At 28.7% G+C, this 11,071-nt stretch overlaps 1 protein-coding gene across 2 annotated transcripts in view; it reads right to left on the bottom strand.

The window, feature by feature from the left end:
- Nucleotides 1-2,756: 2,756 nt before the first annotated feature.
- The window catches only part of Not11 (CCR4-NOT transcription complex subunit 11), a 54,647-nt gene continuing 46,332 nt past the window's right edge, over nucleotides 2,757-11,071 (bottom strand). For both annotated transcript variants that reach the window (XM_067271025.1, XM_067271026.1), the window contains exons 13-14: nucleotides 10,635-10,813; nucleotides 2,757-3,027 (exon numbers count right to left, since the gene is read on the bottom strand). In XM_067271025.1, the coding sequence (XP_067127126.1) occupies nucleotides 10,667-10,813 (147 nt within the window). In that variant the 3' untranslated portion in view covers nucleotides 2,757-3,027; nucleotides 10,635-10,666. The remainder of the gene's footprint in view (nucleotides 3,028-10,634; nucleotides 10,814-11,071) is intronic.

Raw genomic sequence — 11,071 nt, 5'->3', positions numbered from 1 at the left:
CATTTAAAGTTAATTATCTCTATCTCAAGTGTTAAACTGAACCAAAGTTAAGTTTACTACCTATATGTGTAAGACGTTTTACTGATTACTGACCAGTCTAAATAATAAAAGTTTCTTAAGTATTTAAAAAAAAGGTTTTATTTCTTTAAAAAAACATAAATTGCTGGATAGATAGATAGATAACACTTTATTGCACCAAAAATACATCCGTGCTGGATCCAACTGGAATGATGTTGGTCCAGCAAAAATCCAGCTGGATTGAAAACACTGCTGGATTGCAATCCCTAGTAGTAAGTTGCCCAAATGTAATAGTCTAGAATCTTAAAAATACCTCACTCTCTTATTCTCAATTCCAATCCCAAAAATCAGCTGTATTTTAAGAGATAAGAGGAAGAAAAAGGGTAGTCCACGTGTAAGGTGACACCCGAAAATGTGTTACTGTAAAAGCAAAACCATATTGACCAGTTTAGTGTTGTTGTTGGTCTATCGTTCTCTTATAGTATGGAGGCACTTTGATCTAAATGAATGAATTAATGTACACATATCACAGCTCAGGCAGCTCAGACAGAATTTTCAATTTGAATTTTGAAGTAGTCATATTTTGAACTAACTGAATTCCTTAACATGTAAATCTCTATATCCATGGCAGGGTCAAAAGTACAATTACAAACTAACAAAATTTCAAACTATCTGAGTTTGAATTAACAAAGATTTCCTGTACTTACTAACCCAAAAAAAAATTTCATTTAGATGGTTGAAATGGGTGGTGTACTCTGGCATGACCTGTAAAAACTAGAGTTAATACCAAATTGTTCGAGTTTGGACTCCTGTATCGAGATGCCACTATATATATATAGTGGTTATAGTGGTACCTCTATACATATATATAATGCAGCTTTTAACATTAAAAAACAAACTTATTTTTAATTAATCTTGTATCCCTCAAGTACCTAGATGACATTCATAAGAGCAGTTAAAAATTTTAAGCAAATTAAAATTCATTTCTGGAAAAAGTTTAAGTATTTTTTGAGTAATATAAGAAAACTAGCAAATGAGCCCAGCATTGCTTGGACAAAAAGTAATGATAACAAAAATTAAGATTATTAGATTATAGCCAATCTTACTTGTTTTCACCGAGTGCAAGAATTAGGTACCCCCTCTTCCAAGACTAATTAGAGAATTTTTAGGTATCTGCTTACCACACTGGGATAATGATAAATAAGACTCACTGCAACCACTAACCGGTGCATAGTACCACTAAGTGATAAATAATAAATGTTTTTGTTTCGTAACTCTTTCTGGGTTCTTCTTCAGGTTTAATAAATTCGAAAAATAAGCTGGAGCTTCCAGAATCATTCCTAAATACAAATTCAAACATAAAATCAAACATTAAGACAAAGAGTTCGAATAAAGTGAAATTATGCGCAAGCACTCCCTGAGTCAAGTTTATATACAATGGAACACTAAATATTGCTGAGAATTTTTAGAAGGGTCTAAAAATATGTTCAATTTCCCACATAAATGCAAAAAAGGCATCTAAAATAGTACAGTAGAAGCAGAGTTCTTCAGGGTAATCCTTAACACCCCCGTGGTGGAAATTTTGAAAAATCCTTTCTTAATGTGCATTCTCATGGCATACCCTATTAAAACGCAAAAAACTGCATCTAAAATAGTATAATAGAAGCAGAGTTCTTCACAGTAAGCCTTAATACTGTCACTCTCCCCTGCAGAGGGAATTTCGAAAAATCCCTTCTTAGTGTATGTTCTCATGACATACCCTAACCACGTACCAAATTTCAACTTTCAACTCCTAACCATTTGGACTCTGTGCTTATTATTATTATTATTATCAACACATCTCGATTATATTATAAGATAAGAATACTACATTTTATCATTCTTTGCTCTCTGTATGTTTTAAATGATGTTTTACATTAACAACATGATGATTGAAGATGATGTTTTTTTTTAAATAAATTATTATATGATCTAAGGTTTTGGATCAATGATTTTCTATTTATATGGAATATGACAATGCATTCAATTTGCATGTGAAAAATCAGAAATAAATTGCGATGACTGAATACAGGCATAATCTGTAATAGTAGAGTAGTCCAAAAAAATGTTTACATTTTAAATAATGAAGTATGCTGAAAATTACTTTTTATGTTTATTAATAAGTGTGAAGCAAATTTATAGCTTTTTAAAAATAGATATTTGTAGTAAATACAATTGCATGCTTCATGAAAAAATTAACTTGTAAAATAAGTCAGGATAATAAATTCCTCACTATAAAATAATGATATACAGTAGAGCGTCGATAAGTGGAACCAATTGGGGACTGGGGTCCTTCCAGTTAATGATTTGTTCCAGTTTCCGACTTTGTACGAAAAAATACATTAACCTGTCCGATGTTCAAATTTTTCTCCGTTGCGTATCGCTTCCTGTTGAATTTTTCTCCGTTGCGTGTCGCTTCGTGTTGAATTTTCGTCGATTTTAAGCCTAACGAAAATTTTTATAATAATCATCGAGGCTATCGTATCGTTAAAAATTATTTCTGCATTTTGTACAAACAAAATAAATATATTAAAGAATATAAAAAACATGAAAATTATACTTTAGAAGTAAATTTAGTATCAAAAACATTCAATTCAGCACGACACAGCCGACTGAAAATCGTTCCACTTTCCGGCCATTCCACTTACCGACGTTCCACTTATCGACGCTCTACTGTATTTCATAAAATTACCTATGTGTTTAATGTAAATTTTATTTCAAATTTTATTAAAAGTTATTTTTATTGATAAATAATTTTTTTTTAAGTATGAATCAAGTATTACTGTTATACAGTTTAAAAATGAAAATTCATAAGCTTATGAACAATTTTAGATTTTCAAAAACTTTCTGTAATTCTATGCAATAGAGAATTTGATAAAATTAAACTGTAAAACAAGGTATAAAATTATAAATGAACTTTAAAATAATTGATTAATTTATGATGTTAATTCATGGCAGACGAATGATATTCTGGAAAGAAAAAAAAAGGAAATTATTATTATATTTTTCAAAATAAACTTTAATTATAAAACTAACAGCAAATCTCTACCAATCTATATTTAATACATTAAACTCAACTTTTTAGTAAATTCCTATTCTATTTTATTTTCATTATTAAACTTGACTTATATTATAATAAGTTCAAGTATTTACTAATAAATTTACTTGCTATTCACTAAAATCAAATCAATCATAACTGAAATATAAGAATAATAAATAATGACAAAAATGTTACTACAGTAGACTCCCCTATAACACAGTAGATACGTTCCATGTTATCCGTGTTGTACGAGTCACTTGGATTTTACAAATATTTAAGCCGTTCACAGCCCAAAGTGATTAACTTACTTGTTATATTTAAAATAACTTTCTTTAGAAATCAGGCTTAAAGCACTACATGACAACAATTTTTATGGCTGTTGAATAATAATTGTTCTTTTTTTTTTTCACAAGAAAACTCAACTTTTCCGCCTGAACTGTCCATATATACGTGTTCCACTGGACAGCAGTCATCCAATCAGTATCCTCGCTATGCTGGTAGCTCTCAAGTAGGTCCGCTGCTTGTCCACTATTGGTCCATATTCGACCAATCCTGTCGAGATATGAGTCAGCCATGACAATCTGTCTCATTCTTTTACCGTGTTATATGAGCCTCTTTTAGTGTGTAATATGAACACGATCACAATTTTTCCACCATGTTATACAAATCCGTCTTATATACGAACCCGTATTATAGGGGAGTCTACTGTATTATTTAAATAGTTAAAATATACCATGTTTCATTTCTGATTTTTAATAAATTTCAAATATTTAAATTTGTTTAAAACAATAGTAGATAATAAAAAGCAATAAAAATAACAGCATAATAAAGTTATCTATAGATTAAAAAAACTAGTTCTAAAAATGGATAAAGACAAACTAAAAATTTGAAAATTCAATGTCTATTTGTAACAATTAAAATAAGTACAGTGGAACCTCATTTAACAAGCATAATTCATTCCAGAGTCTTACTCATAATGCAAAACACTCATTAAGCAAAACAATTTTTCCCATAGAAATTAATGTAAAATACAATAATGCATTCCATGCCGAAAAATATACTCAAATATTTTATGTATAATGTTTATTCAAAGAAAATTATACAAAAAACATTGTTAAGGAGAATGAATCATCATCTTTTCTTCTAGTGCAGAATGAACCAACCTGAAATGCAAATTCAATTTGCGGAAAACAAAAAAAAAAAAAAAAAAAACATAATATGTTTGATAAACACACCAAATGATATGCCAAATTCTTGGGCTATGTAAAGGCTATACTTAAATAATAGAAATTAATTAATCTAACTAGAGGTAGGCAGTTATGCTTCCATCTCGTATTAAATTTAATAATTATAAATAGTTAATTTTTAATGCAGACATTTCTAAAATTTGGAATTGGTCATTAAATTTAATACAAGATGGCAGCATAACTGCTTACTTCTAGTCAAATTAATTAATTTCTAATATTTAATTAGTCTTTACGTAGCCCAAGAATTTGGCATATCGTTTGGCATGTTTATCATATAATGGGCTATGGTTGTTGATGTTTATACGTAATATGTGTTGGAAAAAGTTTGGAAAAATGTGTGATCACAAGCAACACTATGATGCTAGCTGAACAAGTGCTAGATGGAGCGTGCGCACAAGCCAGGATTTCCCCTCTCCTAGCCACTCGTTATGCGAAAATTCGCTTGTTAAGCAAGTCATTTTTTCACAATTTATTTTGCTTGTTATGCAAAACACTCATTATGTAAGGTGCTCGTTAAGTAAGGTTCCACTGTATAATGTACAAATTAAAAAGTTATATAAAAACCATTATAAATTTATAAAAATTTTATTTCTAAATTTATAATGGTTTTTTATATACAGTGTTCCACTTATAAGGGGACATCCAAACTTTGACATCCTGGATTTTCCTGAAATTTTAATACATTTTAGTATATCCCTTCCACTAATGCATGGTAACATAACTTATACCAATGAGCAGTAGTTTACAAGAAATCATTGTTTAAACTTTTCCATGTGTATTACACATTGAGTTCTATAAAAGAATCATAACAAATAGGCATGAGTAAGTAAGGCATGAAGTTGAAAAGCTTGTTGTCACAGGTTTGTCCTGCTTTTTTTTCACAATTTTTTCTGAAGTGTGAAATCCAGTGAATTAAAAATATATATTAGTCCAAAAATACTATTTTGTAATTATTAAAATCATTTGCATATTTTTAAATCAACAATTGTAAATAGCGAATTACCCTCTTTGGTACAGAACTTATCATAAAGTCATTCAGCAAATTGTGTTGCTAAATAAATTAGTACCATGTGATATTCTCAATAGGTTCATGTTGCTACTCACATAATTGGAGACTAGACATCTGGAGTGAAGCAGTCATCCAAGAATGTGCTGACATTAGCAAAGTGAAGGGAGTCCCATCTTGTTGGAAAATTGTCTCTTCAGGAAACTGAGAGACAGAATATTCCTATAATACATTCAGATATATTAGTCCAGTTATCATGGCCTCTCAAGAAAAAAGAGGCTGTTGATTTTGTTCCTCATGACTCCACATCAAATAGTGAGCATGATTATTCAAACCACAATGTCATATACAGCAGGTGGATTTTCAGACAGACAGATGTGGTAGTTATGTCTGTTTATTTTTCCAGACAGGTGGAATGTTGTATTGAGATGCTACAAAATCTGTAAGGAACCGAGTCTGAGCGTTATTTTTATTTTATTATTATTTTTTGTTTTATTATATTTTGTTTGGGGCTTATGTATAGTTAGGACGAAGGTTTCCCACCACTCTCTTAGTAACCAAAAAAGAAGATAATAAACCAACTCATTGTAGGAAAAATCACGCACACTTGCGCTGCCCAGCGGAAATGAACAGTCCGCAGAAAAAAAAAATGGAGGGGGGAATCCCCACACTCACTAGAAAAGAAATACTTACTAAACCGTCATAAAACATCCCAGAAAATTGTGCTGAATGCTTTGTAAACAGTTTATAAGATTTTGTCGGAGAATTGAAGCTGCCAGAAAGAAATTTGATGTTAGAAAAATTAAGTATGTAAATAAGGGGAGTAACCTAGTTGAATTGTGACGTCACCTCACAGCATAAAACCAGCATGCTAACCGAAGATGATAGAGGTGATTCCTGATCGAGGTGTACTACTGAGTGAAAAATCCAAGGCAAAGTCCAGATTGAGAATTAGGCAATCCAAGAGGTTTAACGAGGAATTCGATTTGACGATAGCGAAAGGATTGAGGAAACAGGTTCCTAGTATAGTGAGGTGACAGATGTTTAGTTCATAAGAGATTTTGTTCATAGTTCTTAAGTATTGATTTCTCAAATTTTCAAAGGAGAATTAAGATTAAGTTAAGCTAAGTAGCTGAGTTTTATTGTTGGGTTGACTTGTTGATTTTCGTTAATAAATTTTGTTTTGGATTACAGACATTTGTACATAGTTAAAATCGATTTACTAATTAAATATATTTGAGACTTTTTCTTTGACTTGATATTTGTCATTATTCTTACTAATTTTTTCGGTGCACGCATAAAAGCTCAGGCCTGGCAAACTAATCTCGAATCCTCATAAAGTACCTGTTAGGTTAACGGAAGTTTTACCGACCGCAGTTAGTGTCGGTTTCCTGAGATACTAAAAATAGTACTTTACAAATCTAGGAAAGTATTGTTGGCATCAACTTTTGAAACATTGTTTGTACTGTTTTTTCCATGCTGTTCTGTCTTCTAGCTTCATTTGAATCTTGTTTTCATGTAAATACATGTTCTATCTATGGTGTACCATAGGCACTGCTGTTAGTGTGTTGCTACAAATCTCACTATCTTGTGCAGCTTAGATGAATTTCATTGAGTTTCTCTGAATTAACAGTCAAATTTGTTCAATTTTTCTTCTGTCCTTGGCTTGTTTATGAACCATCCGTAACAAGCATCCCATTTCACTGAGTTTCTTGTCTTGTTTCATAATGAATATGTAAGTTGGAACTTATACTGTCACTCCAAGGTTGTAATTTGTTGGGTTTATAAATTTTAGAGCTGCTATTTACACTAGTGCTTACCTTCTGTCATTAGAACTAACACTTAGTATGTTGCAAATTTCTGTTTTATTATATGTCTAAGTAAGACATCCTGTCAAACAGTCAAATAGTCTTATAATAAACTTTATATTTTGAATTTTTCTGTAGAGTGTTGAAAATATGTCGTTTTTGCATTTTTAAAATGTTTCTATTTAAAGAAGTTTAATTTCTAAGATTAAATAATTTAAATAAGTAAAAAAATTATTATTTTTTATATTGATAGATGTTAAATTGGTTATAATTTTGAATCATTTCTGCAAATGCTTCCACCTGAAGGCTGTTATGAGTACATTACGAATGTTACAGTTATTGACTGTACTCATAATGAGATTGAAGTATCTGTCCCCGAGAAGAGTTTGATACATTCAAAACTATAAGAAATGGTTTAAGTTATCAAGAAAATGTTCTGGATAGAATTTTTGATTATTTAAATAATATTCAAATTGATTGTTTAAAGTAAAAAGACTATGTAAAAAAAATAGACATAAATTACAGAATATGCTAAGTAATAATCAGTAATTTTCAATCATAACATTTTTTTTCCTCTCAATTTTGATACAAAATATTAACCTTCTATTTGATTTTTTGACATTTTAAGACTAAATAGTTTTTTCATAATTATATACTGTATCATATCTAAATGTAAATTTAAATAACATTACATATAAAAATTGTTTAGAAAATTATCAATGTTACAGAGTAAGATGAAATTTATTTAGATTGGCTTGTAAAGCAATTAATCTTTTGTTACTAATTTTTTGTTTATCTCACAATATATTAACTATATTTACTAAATAGGAATGAAGAGATAAAAACAAGAAAATATAGATAAAGGAGAGATGACACACACATCATATTTTTGTTTACAATTTTCAGTATTTCCTGTTGGATTTCAAGAGGAATTTGCTAGTGAATGATTAGTACTTAGTATTTTACTTATACAAAATAACTCCACAGAACTATAATAACTGAAATTATAAAACTATCTGTAAGCCAAAAATATTTTAAAATAACATTTATTTAAAATATTACTTGCAGTATATTTAATTTGAAAATATCCAAAAGAAAATAAAATGTCTAATTTAGGACTTAATAATACCATAACATAAATTAGGAACAAGTTGACTGGATCAAGGATAACAACTTTGGATTTTTTCAAATTGTGTAAATGTGAAAATATGATATTTATGATATTTTTTCCTAACACATCTCTGAGAAACCAAAATGGAGGAACTTGTAAAATGAGTTAGGAATATTTATTACACAGTGGAATCTGATTATTACATTACAGATAATATTATCAATCAGCTATTGTTATCATAATCTGTAGATCCCAAAACACTGTGTATAAAATCAGTTAAAAATAATCCACCTATTATAATCACACTTCAGCTATTGTTATCAATTGTGATAATTACTTTAGAAACAAACAATAAGAATTCATACTAAATGGATATTTTCTTCAAGACTTACTTTGAAGTGGAGCATACTTTTTACCTTTAACATACTGTAAGTGTGTGACAAGAATTCATAGAAAACGTGTACTGTAGATCTTTACTTAAAACATAGCTTTGCAGATTACCATTTCTGTTACAATTTCTCTAGTTTAATTTTGTGATTTGTTGAGTTAAAAACAGTTGTTTATAAGAAATGTAGCATATATAAATGTGTAATGTCATATTAAGTGTATAGATTGTGATAAATACAAATTAAACACAATGTTTATACTGTAATTGCTTGCAATAAATTGAGTTCAATAATAAAAATTTTTTTATCCTCTATTTAATATTATCAGTTGGTTATCATTATCAAAAGTTGCAAGTCCCAAAGTGTTCATAACTGAATTTCACTATATTTGATTTTATTGATTCTTGTTTGTATCTAAGTAAATTCTGTAGGATTTATACAGAATATATGTAAAAATGTACATCAAAATATGTAATATATACAGTCGAGTCTGCATAAGTTGACACCTGGATAACTCAACACCAACGGTTAAGTAGTCAGTTTCTGTGGTCCTGGCCGACTTACATAGGCATTAATGTTAAAAAACTCTAGTTTACTCGACACCGTTTAAGTCATTACCACTGGATAAGTAGACATACTTTTGCTGTCCCACACTCCAATAAGTCATCACCCCTCCTGAAAAAATGAATTCACTCTGCACGTTTGGTGCAAACTCATTTTTTTCAGGAGGGGGAGTCGATCTATTTATTAATATGTAATTAATATATTTAATAATATAATAATATATTATTATTATTATTAATATATATATATATATACATATTAATAAAAATGAAAATATACAATCTACAACAACATCACACCAGAATCTAATTTTGCATTTTTTCACGCTAGAGGCATTAAGAATCCTTAGACATTACTTGTCAACAATTGACAATTGCAAAGATGATGGTTTCAAGTCATTCCTGATCGTTGAAAAAGAAAGTCGAGACAGTTAAATGCTCGAAACAAACAACACTAAACGAATTTTTCAGTTTTTCATCTTCAGAGTAATTGTAAATGGAGAACACAATGTATTGTAAGCCTATACTACTGTATAACACACTACTGTATTTTATTAGTTGTAGTTTTCTGGTTTATGGTTTATTTTCCGACTTCGCTTTAGTCATCACATTGGATAACTCTACACATTTTCACTTCCCCTTGGGGTGTCGACTTATGCGGAGTCGACTGTATATATATATATATAACTTCCTTTATGATTTATAAAGAAATTAACCCTTTTACATATTTTATTAAAAAATAAATAAGTATATATTTATTTAATTTATTGATTATTAAAAATTTCAGCTTTACTAGCTGTTTCAAAATTTCTTTACGATAGTGAAAATAGCAGTAAATCAAGAAACTCATTAACAAACTGCAATAATTGAAAAACATCTACATAACTTACAAGAGATTTGTTTAAATTTCAATAATGAAACATAACATACTAAAACTCAATTTTTATATTCATATAAATATGTAGAAAGTTCCAACTTTTTAATTACAAAACTTCTACATAAAATAATACGTTTCATAACAAATGCTATTTATTAATTGAAAAAAAAATTTAAAAATTAAAAAATATTTAAATATTTTTAAAAAAAATAAATTCTTTATTGTAAACAGAAAATAATAAAAGGTGCTTTAAGACATCAAAAATTATTTAGAAAACTGGTTAAAAGCTATTTACTCTCATAAGAAATACATGCAGTTTGTTACAACTATTTAAATTTTATGTAGGAACTTGCATGAATCAAATAGTTGAATAGTTAGCCTCAGTGTGCTTACATATGGAAAATCTATACAAATATGAAGGATTAAATTATTATTTTCTCTCTTTGATAAGGAAATATTTTCTTTTAATTTTAATAATCATAAGTAAATATATTAACCAGGTCCAAATGTTAATTATTTTCAATTAAAAATAGACTTACATTTTTAAACCTTATTATATATGGTATAATTTTTATTTTCCTCCAGATGGTGTAGGAGTTTGAGTTTGCGTGACTGCTTGATCACTGTTATCCAACTGTTTTAGTAAACGAAATAAAGCTGCTGCTTCGCGAATTCGACTAAATTCTATACAAAATGCTTGAACTTCAATAAACAAATCCTAAAATAATATATAAAATTATTTTCATAAAGAATGTATTTCAGTAAATTTAACATAATTTTTTTTTAGTTTTACAAAAGTATATTTTAAAAATTTCTATTATATTCTCATTAATATCGTGACATACACATTCCACAAGTAAATAAATATAAAGTGAATCAACTTATAAGGTTTGAATTTACATGCATTTCACTTAAAACTAAAATAGTCATTCTAACAAATTTCACAAAATTCACATTTTATATTAATTCGTAAATC

The sequence above is a fragment of the Centruroides vittatus genome, unplaced genomic scaffold, assembly GCF_030686945.1.
Source record: "Centruroides vittatus isolate TY-2023 unplaced genomic scaffold, ASM3068694v2 contig_391, whole genome shotgun sequence".
Classification (NCBI taxonomy): domain Eukaryota; kingdom Metazoa; phylum Arthropoda; class Arachnida; order Scorpiones; family Buthidae; genus Centruroides; species Centruroides vittatus.
Note: the sequence above shows the minus strand (reverse complement) of the source record. Positions and strands in the feature narration are given on the sequence as shown.